This window comes from Suncus etruscus, chromosome 2 (assembly GCF_024139225.1).
Source record: "Suncus etruscus isolate mSunEtr1 chromosome 2, mSunEtr1.pri.cur, whole genome shotgun sequence".
In the NCBI taxonomy this organism is placed as follows: Eukaryota; Metazoa; Chordata; class Mammalia; order Eulipotyphla; family Soricidae; genus Suncus; species Suncus etruscus.
Window position 1 is genome coordinate 123953316 of NC_064849.1, and position 22188 is coordinate 123975503.

The 22188-nt window shown below is 39.1% G+C and overlaps 1 protein-coding gene across 1 annotated transcript in view; it reads left to right on the top strand.

Annotated features, from left to right (window-relative positions):
• The window catches only part of NLN (neurolysin), a 111069-nt gene that overhangs the window by 85305 nt on the left and 3576 nt on the right, over window positions 1-22188 (top strand). Inside the window, 6 exon segments of the mRNA XM_049768763.1 lie at window positions 8447-8494; window positions 8496-8558; window positions 8560-8635; window positions 9314-9442; window positions 10688-10704; window positions 10706-10822. Of these exon segments, the coding sequence (XP_049624720.1) occupies window positions 8447-8494; window positions 8496-8558; window positions 8560-8635; window positions 9314-9442; window positions 10688-10704; window positions 10706-10822 (450 nt within the window).

The window sequence follows — 22188 nt, forward strand, 5'->3', positions numbered from 1 at the left end:
CCCACTTATTTACAAAATGCTCTGTCTCCATTGTTGAAAATAGTTTAGTTCTTTCTGCCTTTTGTCTTTACAACTTGGTGCATTCATGTTTTTATTTACCAGAAGGGCACCAAACAGATAGAAACCTACCCCATAGATAGTCCTGATATGCTGATAGTCTTTTTCTACATTCTGTTTTCTCCAAGGGAAAATTTCTTTCAGAATAAATATGATGTTTTTATTCTTAGATTAAACTTAAAGTCTGTTTTTTAGAGTACTAGGGTTCCTGAAATGTTCGTTTTTTATCAGTATCTATTTTGTGGCTAGCATTTCCTTAATTTGGAAAGGATTGGTCTCTGGTTTTCTAAATATTTTCTAAATATTTTTATGAACAATTCTTTAAAACAAAATGCTGAGCTGGAATGATTGCTCAAAGGGCTGGAGCTCATGCTTTGCATGCAGAAACCTCAGGTTTGATCCTTAATGTTACCACAGTTCCTCAGTCTGGCCCCCAAAAAGTCAGATACTTTTTTTAACTTTAGATCTTATTTTGATCCAAAATCTTGTTATGTATTCTTTACACAGTGGTTTGCTTTTAGAATAGGGGGCCTTAACTTTGGTCTCTGAGGACATTTTAGAAATCTAATGTAAGCTATAAATTCTTCTTCCAGAAAAGTATAGATATATTCAAACATTCGAGATAGTTATTTGGAATTCCTACGTGTTCACAGATCTCTTAAAGACCAGATTGTGCTAAATTCTCAGTTGAACCTGATTTGAGGCCAGAGAGATGACTGAAGTGGTAGTGTATCCCTAGCATGTGTGAGACCCTGAATTGGATCCCTGACACCAAAACTTTTTTCAGCAATACTTATAATATTAAAATATAAGTATAATATATATATATATATACATAAATGCATATGTCTGGTTTTTCTCTGTTGTTATCAGCTAATAATTTCACAAGGAGGCCATTTGGTATCTCAGTCACATTGATTAAAATCATAGAAATCTTTAAAGTTTTTAGTGTTCTTCATGTGTGTTCCTGTTTTCACTCACAGCCCTGAGAGTATCATGTGCTGACGATGTATTCATTGTGCTATTCTTTACCACTCTGTTTTCCTGTTTTTTTCACTCTATTTTTCTTACTGTCTTATTTTAAAAAAAGACATCAGCTATTTTTTATTTGGAAAATGTCTTGAACCCCAGTTTCTTGATTCTTGTTACTTCAGAATAGTTTGACTAGAGTCTAATCAATCTTTGTGTGTGTATGTATACATATACACACATAAATATTGTACATTAATATGGTATCTCTTGATACAGTAGACTATATTCAGATCTTGGGGCTTGCCCAACCTCATCCGTGAATACTAAATGTGTCAGAAACATGAGTCATGTCTTAGTACAATCCATGCTTAGTCATAGCCTTGTGAGATTATCTTTGAAAAATTCATTACTTGCCTATTAATTTTTTCAAATGTTCTATAACACTTTAAGAACTTTTGAGATACTTGTATTTGGCACCAGGGAATACTACTTTTGTCTTAAAACAAAAATTCATATAATTTGCAGCTTTCCAATAATTCAAGATGTTGTAAACAACAAAATGGGTTGGTAAATGAGTAAGAAGTTTAATAGCTTCTCTTGCTCAGTATCCTTTTAATTTATCTGAGAACACAATGAATCAAAAGTGTGCCACACATATCAAGCCTATTGGATTTAAGATACGGCACCTCAGCATATATGTTCTCTACTCAGCAACGTGCAAGTATGGTGACCAGTAGAGCTGGTTGGAGCTTGTCAGAGTCAGATCAACATGTGTTGGCAGTGACATCCAGTTTTCAAACATGTAGATACACTAGTTCAGTATTTCTCCCATCTCTTCACTCAGGTGCTGAGTTTCACCATGTTGCCTTGTGCTAACATTGCAGAGTAGGTCATTTTTAAGATAGCAATCAAGAGGTGGTGTCTCTTCTTCCTGTTTCAGAGCTTTCTTGTGGTTTGGGCCCTGGGTAATCACTGGCCTTTTGAACTTACATAGAATAGAAGGAAAAAAAAATTTTAAAACAGCCACCATTGTAATATCTATGTTGGTTTGTACATTCAGAGCAGTAATGAGTTTGAAACCTGTTAGGGACCTTGAGAAAGAAAAAAAAAATAGGGGCCTCCTCACCAGGCCAAGTGGTCCAATCATACCCAGCAGGGTTGTCTAGGAAGTATCTTATGCTAGTACAGGGATTCAACTTGGGACCTCAGGCATGAGGAGTGTATGATCAATTCCTTTTAGTTCCTTGGACACAGAGGAGAAAAAAATGTCTTAAGGCAACAGTTGGAAGAAAAAAAAAAAAAGCCACGATTGGAGTCCTAATAAAGTCTTCTTAATTCAAAGTGAAAGTAATGGCAGAACAGAAAAACTTCAGAATATGCAATTTCAGCATGTTCATATGGTCACAAAACTGACAGAGCATCTTCCCTACTTAATTTGGCTTGGCTTGGGGCTCCCCCCACCACTTTGTTGCCACTGGCCTGGCTATGACTTGGTGTCACACATTTGCTGTCTGGATCCCCTGTCAGCTGAGTCTGCCAGGTCTCACACATTTCTGTTGCAGTGGTGAAACACGGACGTGCTGGGAGGCACATTCATTTATTCTGACAGTAGTGTTTATTAGGGTGGGATGTACTCCTGCCCACAGTGCTCACACAGCTGTTCATTGCACACTTTGCTGCACAAGGAGATTGTACACTCTACTGGAGTATAGAGGATTCCAATTAGCAGAGGCCCTGGGGTTTTTATTTGGTATTTGTGGGCAACATCAGGAATCGGCCTTATAGCCTCACATGTCAAAGACAGATGTGTTTAGACACCTGGCAGGCCTGTGCTTTATGCATTTTCAGTGAGTAGTGTTTCAAGTAAACATAGTTCATATATAGTCTGAAAGTCTTCCTGTGTTACAAGAAGGGCTTTAGGTTAAAAATCATCCTGTTGTTTGTGGCATTTGTCAAGTTACTGGGGCCTCGTTGAGCTATTTAATTTTTCATTTTCATAAAATAGAGGACCTCAATAATTCTCAAATCTATTCCCCTTGAGTGCTGGCAAGATCAAATAAAATAATATGTGAGAAATAAAACAATCTGGGAAAGCAGAAATGGCATATATATGTGAAAAAATTTTGTAGCAGTTCTGCTTATGTATATAATTCAGTTCTTTTGAAATCAGTAATTAGCCAGGGGTCATAAATTAACATTGGAGTGGGCAGTGAATGTCGAATGTCCCTGCAGGAAAAAAACCTCTTCAGGCTCAAAAGAATTCATGAATACTTGCCTTTGGTGGCTTTTGGGTAAACATCTGTGGGAAGTGATTAAAAAGCATTGAGTTTGTGTTTGTTTTGTTTTCTTTATTACTGCCTGCTTAGAACTTTGATTCCTAAAACTGAAACCAAATGCGCAATTTCAAGTGTTGAAGTCCTGGGAGATAAGCATAGGAGACATATGGGTCAGCATTAACACCAAGGAAAAGTCCTTGGAGGTAGCTGAGGACAGCCAAAGAGTTCGAGCAGCCAACTTTTTGCTTTGCTTCTATATTACAACCACTGAGATCTTCTATGTGTGTGTTGATTTTATCCTACAATATTCTCCGAAATGTCCAATGTACTTAGAATTTCTAGTTTTGGGGGGAAAAAAGATTTTGAGGGGCTGGAGTGATAGCACAGCAGTAGGGCATTTGCTTTGCAGGGGGCTGACCTAGGATAGACCTCGGTTCGATCCTGTGTTCCATATGGTCCCCAAAGCCAGGAGCGATTTCTGGCACATAGCCAGGAGTAACCCCTGAGCTTCACTGAGTTTGGCCCCTAAAAAAAAAAAAAAAGATTTTGAGGGCTGAAGTGGTAGTTCTTAGTACTACTTTTAGTGCTATTGCCTTGTACATAGCAGACTCTTGTTCCATCCTCAGTACCCATTTGGTCCTCTGAACCTTGTTAGAAATGATCTCTGAGCACAGAGCTAGTAGCAAGTCCAGAGTACAGCTGGATGTGACCCCAAAAACAAACAGACCAAAATAAAAACAACTTTCTTTTTAAAAAAATTAAGTGGGACTGGAGAGATAGCATAGAGGTAAAGCGTTTACCTTACATGCAGAAGGACAGTGGTTCGAATCCCAGCATCCCATATGGTGCCGGAGCTTGCTAGGAGCAATTTCTAAGCATAGAATCAGGAGTAACCCTGAGTGCTGCCGGGTGTGACTTAGAAAACAAAAAAACAAAACAAAAAACAAAAAAAAAAGAAAAAGCTCATACTTAGACAATTTTATTTCTCAAGAATTTCTAATGAGGTCCAAGAAATGATTCAAAGGGCTGAAGCACATGCTTCGCATTCAGAAGCCCTGATTTCAGACCCTGGATATGCATTAAATGGTAATCCCCCTTGCCTGCCCCCTCCAACCTCCAATGAATTTCTATTGGAGCAGTTCTAAATTTATGTTACTTTTGGGTCTTTTGTTGTCAAAACATTTTCTATAGCAGTAATGCCTTAAATATTTTTTGGAGTATCACCTGCAAAATGATGTGTTAATTGGGTTTTTAATGTTCATTTTACAACACTTTGACTTATCTGAGAAATGTATTCACTTCAATAATAATGACAGCTCATAAAGTACTATATTCACCACCTTCAAAAAGCTTATATTGAAAACTACTCTTATTGGGGTATTTTGGTCAATACTAAGACCTAATTCATTGCATTGGTGTTTTGCAAGCCAGATCTCCATAAGGCTGCTAGATCATTGGACATGTTCATGGTTCTGTGTGAATAAACACAGCGATGAACTGTTTGCTGGAAATTGAGCTTTTGAATTTTGTAGATTCTTTGTCCTCATTCGAGAAACATTTAAATGAAACAGGAGAAACAGTGTGACTGACTTTCGGGAATTGGCTAAGCAATAGAATTATTTTTTAGCTTTTACTCCTTGCAAAACATTTTCTGTTTGTTCTTTAGAAGACAGTGTTGATCTGGTCATTCATTTGCTGTGCTCTTTCCTGACTCAAATACGGTTTTGGGACAAAATAAGCCCTCTCCTCTGCATGACATAACTGGGCTAACTGTTATTCAGTTGTAATTCATGAGTTATTCATATTGTTCATAGTTTTCCAGGCTCTCAAACACCAAAACACCATCATCACCACCAAGCACACACAAATATTTCATTGTCCATTGGAATTGGGCTCCATCCCTCCCCCATATCTGAAAAACTGACTGAAAATGAACATTTTTCAGTAGAGTAGATGAAATTTTCTATTTTTGTCTGAATATTGTGTAGAGGTCACTAATCATGATTGTGCCTTCATTTTCTGTGTCTGCCTATTATCAAGCCTTTTAAGAGGACATAATTATAATGAAAGAATCCCAATTCAGGCTATAGGTGACAAAGACTGGTCTTCACCACTCAATCTCATGTTCAAACTTTGAAAATTTCCCAGTAGTTAAAAGATTTCTAAGCAAGCACTGTAAAATTTCACTTTCAGTATTTCTGAAAGTGAATTCTATAAGACTTTTCCACTTTAGATTCCTTCTAAGAGGATTTAGACATTTTGTCCCATTGTGACTTAACCTTTCATTGCTTTCACTTTTCTGTAAGATAGAGACGCATTACAGCATTTGTGGCTCATTTTGTGGGTTCTGGAGTCAAACCACCTGGTTTCAGATCCTAGTTCTGCTCTTTATCTGGGTATACCTCAATTTCCTTATCTAAAAAAAATGACAATTACATTACTACATACAATTGCTTTGGAATGTAGATCAGATAATCCATGTAGAAAGACTAGCACAAGCCTGGGGCAGTGAAGTCTCAATAATATTATCTGTTGTAACAATAGTATAATATTATTTTTATGTAAACATAGAGTATAGTTATTTTGAAGATTTTATAACAGAAAGAAGCAGAATGCTGTTTTCTGGACCCCCTCCATCTTCCTAACCCCTGCTTTGTGAAATTTTTTATTGGCTATCCTCAGAGGTGGCCTAATTCCAATGCCTAGTGAATTTCATTTCCTTTGACCCTTTTTTCATTTGCAGCTTTTCACATCTAGAATTAGCACAATTATAATGGGAAGTCAAGCAAACCTTTTTTTTCTCTTTTGCATAAAGACAGGAAGACAGAATGGAGGATAGTGTTGACCATCTGTTGCCTCTGCCCTGGGCCAGAAGCAGCATGGTTATTTGTTGCTGATGTGGCATCCCATCTGCTACCTTCTCTGCTGGTTAAATTCCTCCTCCTTTTCCCTCCTTCCCTTTAGAGCTCCAGAGGTGATGAAGTTAGAGAGATAAGACTGAAGTGTAAAACATCTGAAGAGGGAAACAGGACAGAGCTTCAAGAACAGACAAGACAAAGATAACCCCAGTAGATAACCCAGTTGGGTAAATGCTAAATTCCCTCCAGTGACAAATTTTATGAGTCTGTGGATTTTGAAGGTCAAAAAAATAAAAGGCAAAAACAAAACAAAACCACTAGCATGATCGAGTGAATTCACATCTTTAGGTTCAGCAGCTCTTCATAGATCTGAAATTTTGCAACTTGAAGTCATGCTTTGCGCACAGGAGGTCTGGATTTGATTCCCACTGCCTCTTGGTTTCCTGAACCAAGAGTAGCCTCCAAGAACCTCCTGGTGCAGTCCAAAGCCAAAAAAAAGAAAAAAAAATTTGAAATTTTGTCTGATGACAGATGGTAGATGTCTGTATTATGATAATCATCTCCAGAAATAGGTGTGGAATCATTATGTTATACACCTGAAACTAATATAATGTTATGTGTCAATTTGCCTCAATAAAATGAGCGACACACTGATGCTATAATGTTTAAGAAGCACAATATTTTCTTTTAACCCAGGACCCAAATAAATATCTATGAGGGTGCTTAAAACTTTGATTATTTTGTTTCTCTTTTCTTATAGCTATACTTAGCTCATCCATTCACCACTGAAATTACTTTTCATTAAAAGATCACTTCTTAGGCCAGAGGATTGTACAAGTGTAAAAGCACTTTTGCCTTGCCCTAGCCAAGCCCTGGTATATCCCTGGCACTATATATTCCTGAACACCTTTAGAAGTGAGTTCTGAGCATAGCTGGGGTGTGTAAAATAAATTACTATAATATCACATCTTCTGCCCAGTCTGAAATAACTCAAACTTTCTACAGGTATCTCAGAACCACTTATTTAAAGTTTAGTATATAAAACTTCACATATACACCCAAAAGCTGTCTGTCAGTATTATTGTCATTTGATTTTTTTTAGTTGAGGTAAACATACACTTATTTGATTTTAGTTGAGGAATGAGTGTCCCCAGAAAAGCATATATTAGGCAAATAAAATATGAGGTGGGAACACTGGGTCAGTGCTGGACAGAAGCAGACATTCTACTCTGGTGAGGGTGTGGTGTAAGAATGTTTTATGTATGAAACTCTGTCATTATAATTATTACAAATCATAAAATTAAAAAATTAAAAACACACAACTGCCTAAAATTAAAAACACACACAATTATAAAATCAGTAGGGGAAAAAAATATAAGAAAACCAGAGTGCTCATTGGAAGGAAAAAAAAAAATAAGTGAGGCAAAATGGAAAATGGAAAAAAGTGGCTCGAGTCTTTTACCCCTTTCTCTCTCTTTCATTACTGGAAGGTCACACTTGCAAGGTGGTCATGGTGCTCTCACACTTTTCACTGTGGTACTTCCAGGGTTGCACATCAAGTGGTGGTGCTCAGTCTTACACGGGGCTGCAATAATATCCAGAATCGTAGTTCCTAAGTTGTGTGCCCACACAAAGGCTGGTTGTAGTGTTCAGGTTATGGAGTTAGGAGGGTAAGGAGTTAGGTTAGTTCAGGGCTAGGGAGTTCATTTCCTCACCACAGCTCACACTTCATCACCTGCTGAGTTGCTTATGCAGGCTCCTTTGCTTGCAGTGCTCACACCCAGCTGTGTTTGGCCAGAGTCATTTGCAGCACCTGAGATCACAGGGCAGAGCTGCCAGTTTCAAGCTCAGCACATTGGACTACTCTGAGGACAGAACTTACAGCCGTACACTGGCAACATGGGCTCCCTACATCACTGAACTAGCCCCTGGGCACTCTTCTCATTTTTAATGGAAAAAATTCTTGCAGTGTATGTTTACCTCCAAATCTGAAGCTTGTTTTAACTTAGCCTCTCTTATTTTTATGATTTCCTGGTGAACCAAATTTGTTTATGATGCAAAAGAATAAAATAATACTTTAATAGAGGGTATTCAGAGGTCATTTTCCATGCTACTTGGCTGCTCTGTGTTCTTTTCCTTTGAATTTGAGGTTAATCTTAACCCTTCATCAAAGGATTGTTTGACTGATTCAGATTAAGTCCTGAGAGAGTCTTAATTATAATTGATCACATAAACAGTTCTCATTCATTGCTTTGAAAAAAGACCGCTGTGCTTACTTTCTAGACTGATTTTGCACGATTTAGTGGAACAAATGTGGAAACTGACTTTGTAAGAGGTGCCCTCACAAATGCTTGAAAATTGGGGTCTGGACATTGATTCTCTCCGAAGATTGTCCAAAGCATTATAAAGATGGAAGGCCTATTATGGATGATCTGCTGGAAAATCTGGTTGCTTCTAGGTTGGTTAATACAGGTATGACATGTAATTTTTAAAAGAAAATATAATTAAAGTTGCCCTCATGAAAAAACTGTGGGTAGGCATCTTTTTCTACGGAACTTACCTCCGCCTTTATTTTTTGGTTTTTCGTTTTTCATTTTGCTTCTTTCCTTTCCATTTAATAATAGTACACAAAGGGTACTAATATAGGGGTCAAGGGAAGGTGCAGAGAAATAGCGAATGGCAAAACACAGAGATTATGTAGAATACAACATATTTTGGAGGGGGGTATTTTATTTATCTTTAACTATTTCCTTTTTTGCTTTAGTTTATAATCTTATACTATTTTAGATGTAATGATTTCATTTTATCATACTCAGCCACCAAAGTTCCAGTGCCATCCTATCACCAAAAAGGCCCCTCTCCCATTCTGCTTACCTTTCATATCTTGATTGGAATGAGATGTCTTACTCCCATTTAACAAATGGCTAGTAGGAAGCTGCTTTTGAAATCTGTGATCATGTAATACTGGAATACATAGTTTCTCTTTTAAAAAATCTTTTTTATTGCAACCATTGTGATTTACAAAGTTAGTCATAGTTGGGTTTCAGACATACAATGTATCAGGGCCAATCCCACCACCAGTGTTGACCTTCCTCCACCAATATTCATTCTTTTTTTTTTTAATATGCCCAAACATTTTTATGTTATTAGGTCTTCTAACTTTACGCCAGATTGTTTTGAGCAAAGTTGACCAATCCCTCCATACCAACACGTCGCTGGATGCAGCAAGTGAATATGCCAAATACTGCACAGAAATCTTAGGTGTTGCAGCAACTCCAGGTAGGCTTCAGTTTGTTTTTCCTGTTAAGTACAAGCTGTACTCCTGACTCTGCCAGGGTAGGTAGTTGTCAGTCAGATTGCTTCATTCCATTGGTGTCTGTCTGGTTTCTGCAAGCAGGCTGTGACTTTCAGGTAAGTATACTGCATCCATAGGTGTTCTCCTGTGCTTGGAGTAAAGGTGGCTCCAGTTCTGCAGCTCTGCAGGTGTAATAAGGCATGAACACTTGGTCAACCCCACCCCCTCTTAGAAAGCCAGTCGTGTTTCACCACACCTGCCTGACTCCTCCCCTGCCCCCCCAACATGACCTCCCTGTGATTTCCGGGAACACAAGACAGAAGGGGCAGTTCTAAAGAGAAGCAACAACTCCCTCCCTTGTTCTCTTTGTAAGATCAAGCAAGGCAGTTTGTCTGACTGTTTCTCACCTAGTTTTTTGAGACTCGTGTGTGGGTAGGAGTGCACATGTGCATTGGAGTTTTACATTTGAATATTTCAAACCAACATAAAGTTGGACTCATTTATGTAACTGGTAGGGTGACTTTTTTATTTTAACTAAGGAAATTGTTATTAAAATGAGCCAGTGACATTTATAGAGATCATAAAGGTCAGACTAGTCGATTGAGTCCATCTCATCTCCTAGCTTCCTTGTGTGATATGTTTATGGTAGACCTCACTGCTCTCCTGGGCCTCAGGCCACTTGGACAAAATCTTTTTTCAATGGCCCTAGAAGTGGATTGAATTGGTCAAAAGCATTTTACTTTACTTTCTTTACTTTCCAATTCAATTCAATTAAAAAGAATTAAAATTAAAAAATTAAAAAGAATTAAAGAATTATTTTCAGTAACAATGAACCAAAAATAAATGCCAGGTTGTCATATTAGTTATAACTATGCCCCCAGAATGCATCATAATCTTTGTAAGACACAGGGGATGTCAAAGGGTTAAGAGAGGTTGGAGGATTTTTGAAGCACCCAGCTGAAGCTAACCCATGGGGTGTGGGCCAAAAGCCTCTGAAACTACTGTCAGGCATTCCAGAGCAGAGGGCCGAAACTAAGCTCTGAAGTTGAGCCATCCCTGGAGAGAAATTTGTAAACATCTTGGCTAAGGACACTTACGCCCTGGGAGTACTAGAGGTGAGATCCTATCTCTTCTCCCATAGCTAAACTCCCCTCAGGAAAACCTAAGCTAGCTGTAACCTGATCATTTGCATTGCCAACAAAGTGACTGAAATATATCTTTCTTTATAGGCACAAATATGCCAGCGACTTTGGACATTTGGCAGGGGGTACGATGGCCAGTATTATGGCTATCTTTGGAGTGAAGTCTTTTCCATGGACATGTTCTACAGCTGTTTTAAGAAAGAAGGGATAATGAATCCAGAGGTATTGTACTTTGTTCTCCTTTGATTCGTTTTGGATATGCTCCCCTCCATTTAATATTCTGTGTAGGATATATTTATTCTACTTAAAATCTTACAGTTCAGAGCCTTAGTGATAACAGCATTTAACTATCAAGTCTTGCAACTGTTCACATATATCACTAAACTGCACTGCCCAAGTGATTCAATTCTAGAAGTTTTTTTTAATTTGCATATTTTTTATTATAGAAGTTTTTTTAAGAAAAAAGAACTTACTGCATTTTCTTGTTTATTAACATTCCAATATATTGCATAATTAAAAATCAAAGCTTTGTTTATGCATTTGAGCATTTATAGCTGCTAGTTTTGACATGCGCCACGCAGTGTTTTATAGAAGATTGAGAAAGAAAGGTAAATTCCTTCCTTGATATAAAAGCTCTCTGCCTGTTTGGATGTGCTCTGCGCACTTTCTATCTACGGTTTCTATGGGAGACACCTTCTTTTCTGCAACTGGTATACTCCACATAACTGCATACTTTGTAGCCTAAATTTGTCTTTAAGTAATTTAAGTGCCTCATTAACCTGCGCTATTCCTTCCTGGCTGCAGAACTGACCGCCCTGTGGCTTCCAGCCAGACCTTCCTGAGTCACAGTCCCCTGCTCTCCACTCTTGCTGAAGATTCAGCTGTCAGATTATTTCTAGAGCCGATGCATTTTTTAAGTGTGATTCTCATTCTGTTTGAGCCAGAAATTAGAAGAACAAATAATCAAAACCAAAAATAAGCTTTCTGTGCTTATTTCAACCTGCTGATTTGTTTTTTAGATTTTGTTTCTACGTGGTAGAGCATTTACATGCAGACACTAAAATGCATTCCTGTAATTTAAACCATCATCCCTTCTGCCTTAAAAATAAAATAGGGACCAGAGAGATAGCATGGAGGTAAGGCGTTTGCCTTGCATGCAGGACAGTGGTTCGATTCCCGGCATCCCATATAGTCCCCTGAGCCTGCCAGGAGCAATTTCTGAGCATAGAGCCAGAGTAACCCCTGAGCGCTGCCGGGTGTGACCCCAAAACCAATAAATAAATAAATAAATAAATAAATAAATAAAATAAACACCTCTAGGGAGGTGTCTGAGTGATAATACTTTAGGGTAGGGCTCTTGCCTTGCATGTGACTGATCTGGGTTTATCCCCAGCAGCAGTAGTTCTTGAGTACAGAGCCAGGAATAAGCCCTGAGCACTGGCTCCAGATAAACCCTGAGCTTATTGGTATAGCTCCCAAACCTACAAAAATCACCTCCTGGATATTTGTATTTGGTACCTGGATATTTGCCCTAGTCTCACTTTCGGGACCACTCAGTTTTCTTCTATTCTAACCCATTTTCAGCAATCAGCTACTAACTGTTGTTTTTTTAAATACCCTGACTTCTGTATGACCTGCATGCAGTCAGTGTGCAGCCCAGACTCCTCCACCATCACCATGTCATCTTGAAATGGTGCCTTTGGGACTACAGTGTTCAGGGGACGATAGTGACTTCATTAACATAGCCCACTACAGAGTCATGTTGTCCAGTCTGGATTAGACACACCTTGTGAGTCAGCTGTGCAGCACCACTTCCCTGATGAGTTTCACCTCGTCCCCACACCCTCACCTCTCTTTTACTAAGAAAATTAATGTTGGTGCCAGAGTGATAATACAGCATGTAGGGTATTTGCCTTACATGTATGCAACCAGGATTCATTACCCAGCACCCCATATGGTACCCCCATGCACCACAGAAGTGATCCCTCAGATCCAGAAGTAAAACCTGAACACAGATGGGTGTGATCCCTCCTCAAAAAAATAAAAAGGAAAAAGAAGGGGGCCAGAGCGATAAGGTGTTTGTCTTGCACGCGGCCAACACAGGACGGACCCCGGTTTGAATCCCAGCATCCCATTTTGTCCCCGAGCCTGCCAGGAGCAACTTATGAGCACAGAGTCAGGAGTAACCCCTGAGCACCGCCAGGTGTGACCCCCCCCCCAAAAAAAAAAGGAAAAAGAAGAAAACTAGCCTTATATTTGGAAATGAATCCCTTCATTTATGTTCTCTTTCTGTGCTTATCTTCTCTCCTGTCTCAGGAGCAAATGTGTCTAATGCCAAACCTTACTGGTTTAACATCTTAGGAAAAAACAACTCGGGGGCCAGAGCTATAGCACAATGAGTAGGACATTTACCTTGAATATGGCTAACCCAGGTTTTATCCCCCAGCATCCCATATAGTCCCCCGTACACCTGTGGATGTGATTCTGAGTGAAGGGTCAAGAGTTATGGAGGAAGGAAGGAAGGAAGGAAGGAAGGAAGGAAGGAAGGAAGGAAGGAAGGAAGGAAGGGAGGGAGGGAGGAGGGAGGGATGGGAGGGAGGGAGGGAGGGAGGGAGGGAGGAAGGAAGGAAGGAAGGAAGGAAGGAAGGAAGGAAGGAAGGAAGGAAGGAAGGAAGGAAGGAAGGAAGGAGGGAGGGATGGAGGGAGGGAGGAAAGAAGGAAGGAAGGAGGAAGGAAAGAGACTCTTGCTTCTCACTCAAACAATGCCAGTGCTATTGGCTTTGGGGGGGGATTGGGTCACACCTGGCAACATTCAGGGGTTACTCCTGACTTTATGCTCAGAAATCGCTCCTGACAGGCTCAGGGGACCATATGAGATGCTGGGATTCAAACCACCATCCTTCTGCATACAAGGCAAATGCCCTACCTCCATGCTATCTCTCTGGCCTTAAGAAATAGTTGTTGCTAAAGCTCTATTGCTTAGTTTTAGATCCTCGGATCTGAACTGCAAAGACACACTCCATCCAGTGTTCCTGCTGATGGCACAACTTCTAAAGGTTGTACCTACCTTGGTTTTTACTTCTTACTATTTGTTCTTTGTTTCACAGCCCCTACTTAGCAATCAAATCCCTTTCCTCCTGTCCAGAATGCTTTATGTGTCAGCCACAGTTATGTCTTCCCATAGGTCTTGCTACCTTCAAATGTATTTGTCTCATTTCTTCTACTTAAAATACATGTCTCCCTTGTCCGTGTCACTCAAGATCCACCATTTTTAAAGTCCATCATCAAATGGCCATTCAGTTATGAGATCATCCAAAATAAGAAGTGCCTTTCCCTCCACAAACAAGAAAAGTAAAATTGTTCTTGGGAAGGAAGTCATCAAATACTTCTTTTCCCTTTATATATGAAATGTTTACTAAAATCAGTATACAAAATGATAAAATTAGATTATAAAATATTTTTACCACCAGATATAAATTTTTACTTTTATTTGTTTTGTTTTATTTTGTTTTGTTGGTTTTTGGGTCACACCCAGCAGCGCTCAGGAGTTTTTCCTGGCTCTATGCTCAGAAATCACTCCCGACAGGCTGAGGGGACCATATGGGATGCCAGGATTCAAACCACTGACCTTCTGCATGCAAGGCAAACACCTTACCTCCATGCTATCTCTCCGGCCCAAATTTTTACTTTTAAATGTGTGTTTAGGGAAATAAATTTACTAAATTGTTCAATGTTATTTTGGTGTGGTTAAGTTTATAAGTGGCTCTTAATTTTTTTTTCAGTACTCTTTAGGGATGTTTCTTATTTTAACATAAAGCATGACTTCTTATTTAATAAATATGAAGTTATAGTTCATAAATGTAAGGTATACAGTATACAACATGTTACTTTAATGCATTTGCATATAATGCTTTAATTACTACTTGAGGGAATATTAGCACATTAGCATACACTCATACACTGTTACCTATATTTCTTTTTTTTTTTTTTTTTTTTTTTTGGTTTTTGGGCCACACCCGATGACACTCAGGGGTTACTTCTGGCTATGCGTTCAGAAGTCGCTCCTGGCTTGGGGGACCATATGGGACGCCAGGGGATCGAACCGCAGTCCATCCAAGGCTAGCGCAGGCAAGGCAGGCACCTTACCTCTAGCACCGTTGCCCGGCCCCATCCTATATTTCTTGTGTTGAACTGAGCATTAGTTGTGTGAGTGGAATTACTGTAGCAACCGGAGAGCTGTGTTCAGGAACACATCTGGCTGTAAAAGGCTCAGCTGTGGCATCTTACTGACTCATTTGTTGGTGACTTCCTGGCATGTGTGGTGCAGTCCCTCATTTAGTATAGCTTCCTTGTCACCTCTTCTGTGCTTCCGCTTACATGGCCACATCCCTTGTCCTCTCCACTGTTACTTATTCTCCTCCAGCTCTCAAGGTAATATTAGCCAGTGTCCTCATCCTAGTGGATACCAAGGAATTTGCAAGTCCAACTGAAGCAATCCCTGCTTTTGGGCGTCTGTGTTTGTCCTCTTGATAGCAGCAGTGAGGCTGGGCAGGTAGCCAGACTACTCTTAATTTAGACAAAGGGTGAACTTGGAGACAGCAAGATTCTCAGAAATTTGGGGTTTCCTCTTTATGAGGTTGGAAGGAGTTCTCAGTTCTGCTAAAACTCTAGGTTCAGCACTGCTATGTATTATTACTCAGCTTATACCACAAACCTGGTTTTCATAAACCTTTGTTTTATTTTATATCAAATATTCTGGAATATAATTTCTTTCACAACAAACAGTAAAGCTTTAATGGACAAAGATCATCCTTTGCTCTCACCTTCACTCTTTGCTACAGTGGCAAAGTTACCACTTTTATTTTATTTTAATGAAACCATTGTGATTACATGGTCCTTCATAGTTGGGTTCAGACATACAATGAATCAGGGTTAATCCCACCACCTGTGTCCACCTCTCTCCACCAATGACTCCCAAGTGCATCCTATAGCACCCGTCTTACTCCCCAGCAGGTCAGTATGACAGGTCCATTTTAAGTTTAGGTTGTTAAAATTTAGGTCTCTTGATTCCATTGTTGTTGCCCTAGGCTTGGATATTTTGTTTTGTCCTTTTATAACATTACCAATGCACCTGAGACCACTTGGCTCCTGGCCCCCATTCTTTCATATTTGTGTTTCTTTTCTTCCAGTTTTTTGCCTTCTCTTCGCTATACTCTCTGGGACCAAGGACTAGTTACCACTTTGAAATAGCTTTTGTTTGAAATCGTTTTAGTCTCTCTCATGATGTACTATTTGATTGTATTTGTTTTTGTTGTCTTAATTTTACAAATGTTGGCTCTAAAATCACACTGCATTTACAAAATTCAAATGCCATCTTATGAAACATTACTAATTTAGAACTACTATTTTAATATACACAAAACTGGTCTCCTTGTTAGAACAATGTTGAATGGAAAAGAGTTTTTTTTGATTTGAGACCAAACTCTGCCATGCTCACAAGCTACTCCTGGCTCTATACTTGGTGGTAGCTCCTGGAAAATAATCAGAATACTATGCTGGGGCCAGCAAAGCATGCACTTACCCTATTGATCTATCTCTCTAGCACAAAAGATTTTTTGGTTTGTTGATTTGTTTATTTGTTTGGACCATAGCAGTGATACCTTGGGCTTTGCACTCAGCAAAGTCTCTGCTGTACTATCTCTCCAGCCCCAAAAGAAATAACTTCTGGTACAAAATAAAATAGGGTTCAAGTTCAGTAGGCCATAATTAATGCTTTGTTAAAAAAAAAGAGGCCCAGGTTTAATCTTGGTTACACATGATTCCCCAAACACACCTACGAGCAACCGTCTCCCCAGTTAGGAATAGATCTTGAGCATTGCCAGAAATGGTCAACAAAAAGAAAAAAAAAAAAGAAGAAAAACTGAATTGAATGTGAAGTTTTGATAATATTAGATCAATCACAATATCAAGTACTTTCTAATTGCTCTTACCCTTCCTAATATATAGATAGATCATTCTGAGAAGACCCTATTAGACCAGGCCACTATTAGAGTCTTAAGCACTAGAGAAGATGGTGCTGAAGATGTCCATGTTGTCACAATTAACATTGGTTTTTTTTGGGGTTTTTTTGTACCCTCCCCACAATTGACATTGTTAATGATGGTCATTGGTATCAAAAAGGTTCCTCAGACCTTCCTAGCCTTGTTATCCTTCAGAGCATAGCATCTTCTCTGAAAACTAGTTAAATCTCTAGCAGAGCTGTAGAAAATATGCTACTCTTTGGACAAACAGTAGAAGAAAACATCAAGTATAATCCTGTCATCTTCTATATATCAAATATAGAAACTTTTATGGTCTAATTGCTTTATTCCTGTTTTGAGATCCTTATGAGTTGGAGGTCATTATGTAGTATATGTAATAAACTGCTTTAGTGATATATTATAGGTAAGTGGGTAAGTGATAAAACTAGCTGTGTCTCCTCACAGCCTAAATGTTTGCTACCTGTTCTTTTCTGTATTCTTCCTAGTACATATATAACTTTTTAGTAATTAGTTCTTTTTTTTTTTTTTTTGGTTTTTCGGGCCACACCCATTTGATGCTCAGGGTTACTCCTGGCTAAGCACTCAGAAATTGCCCCTGGCTTGGGGGGACCATATGGGACGCCGGGTGGATCGAACCGCAGTCCTTCCTTGGCTAGCGCTTGCAAGGCAGACACCTTACCTCTAGCGCCACCTTGCCGGCCCCTAATTAGTTCTTTTTTAATATTATTTGAGGTACTTGTTTCTAGTCGAACATGAAAGTATCTCATTATCAGCTGCAATTTTGACTTCTCCAACTGATCTCATAAATAGCTCTGAACATTGGAACTTAGCTTGGTATTAATACTTTTCCAGCAAGCTCTAGGAGCTCTTTAAGGGTATCTTTAAGGTCACCAATAACAGTTTCAAAATACAGCAGCTAATAATAGGGTTGAGAAAATGGGGCATTTTAACTAGGATCATTTTTTTTTATAAGGCAACTTCATTGTGGGAAAATTTCCTAAAAGGTAATAGACATTGTAGATTCAATGGCAATTATATTGTTAAGCTAGAATTATCTTCTTCTATTGAATTTGAGAAATTGCTAAGCTTTGTTTTTTTCCATCAATGAGGAAATGTTACCAAGAATCACCACTGAAAATAATACAAGATAGTTAAGTATAGTACAGTATGTATATCTTTTTCTGTATGCCTCAGGAAATAGCTAGATCTAACATGCAGCAACAGATTCAGAAACAAGAAGAATCTTGATTAAACATGAGAGAGAATTACCTTACAAAGCCTGTAATATAAATCTAAATATTGTATTTTCTTCAAGCAGAATCCCAGGCCTTATTACTGCTTGGAATTAATTTGAGATTTCCTCTTCTAAAGGTACTTACAAATAGATTTTCTTCTGCTTCAGTTCTCCCAGTTTACCACCCCGAAAACTCAGCAGCTTTAGTACACTTCACCCTTAGAATTTCTAGATTTGACATGATGTAAGAAAGAAGTAGAATTGATTTCCAACCTACTGCTATTAATGCATATACAAGGCTGGTCCCTTTTTGAGTCTTGTATCCCAACCAGTTATATGCGCTTTTCTTTTTTTGATGTTCCCACAGTTGTTCATGCTTTTCTCAGAGCGGCCTTGTCAAGGGCCTCACCTCTGTTTGGTCACAACATTGATCTCACCTCATGGAACATAAAACCTTTGTAATAGGAACAGTTTCCTTTATCTTTGTGGCTGTTCTCTGCTTCAAAAGAGTTGTGTTCAATAGTTATGAGAAGGGCTTATCTGTGGATCTAATTGCTTGTTTCCCCCTAGTATGCTTCCACGCTTCCAGCCCCCACACTATGCTTCTTCACAGGGCACTTTTCCCTCCTGATCTCCTCCCTGACACAAAATCATGATCTTTCCATCCTCACAAATAGGATTTTTACTGCAGGTTTCCCAAGGGCCTCTTCTAATCAAACAAAGGTTCTATGGTCCTTGGGTCTGTCTCCCTAGCCACCATCTTTCCATCTCTCTTTTTCCTCCCTCTCTGTTGTTGACAAGGCGCCACCCACAGTTTCCCCACCCTCATAGAAAACAAAGATGTGTCATAGGGAAGGAGTTGACATATGGACTGTGAAAGGAAAATTTCAAAGTCCACTTTTGACAGGCTGGTGTGCAGGCGAGGTGCCTGCTCCTGCTTCTCCTCCTTTGTCCTTAGTAGGTGTGTCTGGCTCTGCTGCCTGTTATAAACTGTGCAGGAAGAAGAGGACTCTGGTCTTGCTCCCCAGAGTCCATGACTATGGGGAGAAGGGAGGAAGGAGGAGGAATTGGAAGGCAGAAGGCACCTGACTGTGCTACTTTAGAGATGCCAGAGATAGCAAAAGACCCCATCTGCTCCTCATTCCTATAGTCTCATCATATTCTCATGATGGATGATGGGCATCTGTCATGTGGGTGATGAAGATTACTCTCAATGTATTACCTCAAATAAAGTTTGCACAGACTTAGATAAAATGAGTGCCTTGTCTTGCCTACTTGAAATTTCTACGAATTATATTAAAGATATATAGATATAGATATACAGTTCCTTCATGCTTTAATAGAGTTGGACTTTCCTTGATTATCTTCTTTTTTTTGTTCATTTGTTTTTGTTTTGGGGACACATCTAGTTGTTCTCAGGACTTATTCCAGACTCTGTGCTTAGAGATCACTCCTAGCAGGAATCATAGGACCATATGAAGTACCAAGGATCAAACAATGGTCTGCTTTTAGGTAAAAAATGTCCTACCTTTTGTACTATCACTCTGGTCCCTTGTTGCTTTGTCTTACATTTATGAAGAGGCAAAGTTTATTGTCTGTGTGGGCTGAAAATCAAATTCAAGATCTTACACTCAAAAATATGTATTCTACCACTGAGTCAATTACTCAACCCTCATTATGAGAAGATACCAAGCTAGAAATGTATTTATTTCCTGGCCTGTGCAGATAGAACTGAATTTCAAGCCTATATGAGAAGAAAAAACACAAAAGGAGGAAATAAATGACTATTCTAATGACTACTTCTTCCAGGAGGTCTTAAACTAGATAGCATGGGTGAGACATCAACTCTCATTTTTTATAAACTGAGTGAGATAGTCATAGTTCTGTTTTACAGCTGAGAAAACCACGGCCCAAGGTCACACAGCTATGGATGAAGCCCAGGTTCAGGCTGGACCTGCCTCTGCAATGCTTCATCAGGCACTAGAAAGCACAGTTGTCACAGACGACTTGCACAATCACAAAATCTACACGATAATCTTCCAGATTCCAAACCTCAGAGGTGACTGTAACTGATTTCCCTTCACAGAGAATTTATGGAAGGACTTTTCCACATGAAAAGCTAATGCTAGCTAGTTGCCTTAGAGCTTCTCTTCCTGCTTTCTTAAGAGTTCAGGTTTTTCACTTTGTAAACCAAATCTTGTGGCCAAGATTCCTTCCACCAGTGACATATGTCTCCCAGACTGTTCTCTTACCCAGAGAGCTCAGTACATAAAAACTCACTTGACTTCTTTTTTTATTTCTCTCGCTGTCTCCCAAAGAAAAGCTAGATTCTATTACCAAAATGACTCAAACTCTTCTCCAAACTTCATTGCAAAGGAAATGAAACTATTAAAAGAACATTGCTCTGTAATTCAGGAAATTGAATCAACTTGTTTGCAGCTATATCAGTGGAGGACTTGGGCAGCAGTGAGCCACATCTTGTGAGACTGTGCCCTGCTCTCTGAGACTTTTCCAGCCAGAGAAGGCCACAGCTGGCTACAAAGTATGATACAGACCCTGGGAGTCAGCTTTCTTTTAGCATCTGAAAGTATGGTTCACTTTGACTTTTGTTTTTGTTTTATTTTTTTCTTTCTTTTTATGGGAGTGGAGTGGGCATATCCAGCTATGCTCAATGATTCCTCCTGAGTTTGTGCTCAGAGATTGCTCCTAGTAGGGTTGGGGGAACCATACAGGGTGATGCTGAGGATTGAACCTTGAAAACTATATGCAAGGCAAGTGCCTTAACCACTGTAATGTTGCTTTGACCCAAAGAATGGCTAAAGAGCACAGAAAAATATTTTTTTCAGATGTCAACACTTTGGGTGATGATTTTTTTAACTTTATATAAATAAAATGTATAAAGTAAATTTTTGTTTGTTTTGTTTTGGGGCCACACCTGGTGGCACTCAGGGGTTACTCCTGGCTATGTGCTCAGAAATTGCTCCTGGCTTGAGGGACCATATGGGACACCAGGGATCGAACCCAGGTTTGTCCTGGGTTCAGCCTCATAAAAGTAAATGTCATATATCACTGTGCTATTGCTGCGGCCCCAAAATATATAAAGTAAATGTTTGCTAATGTCCCTATAATATTTGTGGACTAAAATGTGACTTTTTAATAATGAAAGATCTTGAACACCAAGAATTTTTGTCCCTATGTATTAGTTATTGGAGACTGAATACCTGATTAAAAGAAATAGAGCATGTATCTGGCATGTGCAAGACCCCAAGTTCCATTCCTACCATTTATGTGGCCTCCCAAGAACTGCCAGGTGTGGCCCTGTGGCTCCAGCACCTCTGGAGAAAATGCCTAATCTATCTATCTGTATATATATATATATATATATATATATATATATATATATATATATATACAGATAGATAGATAGATTAGGCATTTTATATATAACATATATATGCCTAATATATATGACTATAAATATATATGTATATAGACATGTATATATAAACATATATTAGTTATTGAAGCTGAATGATACTCTCATTTTTGCCATTATCTCTATTAGTATAATAAACTTTTTTATAATGAAAGATCATAATATCTTCATAGTTCTGCAAATTTATTTAACTCACATTTACAATATTCTTGCTGTACTGCTCCATTCAGAGAGCACCATCTTTTCAGACCCTAAGTACCAACTTATCATGGGTCAAACCTGACATACATTGGAAAATAATAAAGAAGGGAAAGGGGGGAAATTGTGGATAGGCTCAGGCTTCTGTGCTGCTGCTTTAACTAATAAAGCCTGTAACTTCAGTGAATAGCCACAACTCACTTCAACGAGTTAACCATGACTCCCAGCTCAGGATCAGTTTCCTATTGAAAATGTTTGGATTCATTGAAAACCAAGCAAGAAATGACATGTCATCTTTTATCCTAAAGAAAATTCTAAGGGCCCGGAGAGATAGCACAGCGCGGCGTTTGCCTTGCAAGCAGCCGATCCAGGACCAAAGGTGGTTGGTTCAAATCCCGGTGTCCCATATGGTCCCCTGTGCCTGCCAGGAGCTATTTCTGAGCATAGAGCCAGGAGTAACCCCTGAGCACCGCCGGGTGTGACCCAAAAAAAAAAAAAAAACCAAAAAAAAAAAAAGAAGAAAATTCTAAGCCCTTATTACCAGCCTTTTCAGGGAGTTCACTTTAAAGAACTTTATAAGGGACTGGGGAGGTTGCACAGTGGTAGGGTGTTTGCCTTGCACACAGCCAACCTAGGAAGGATGGTGGTCCGAATTCTGACATTCCATATGGTCCCCTGA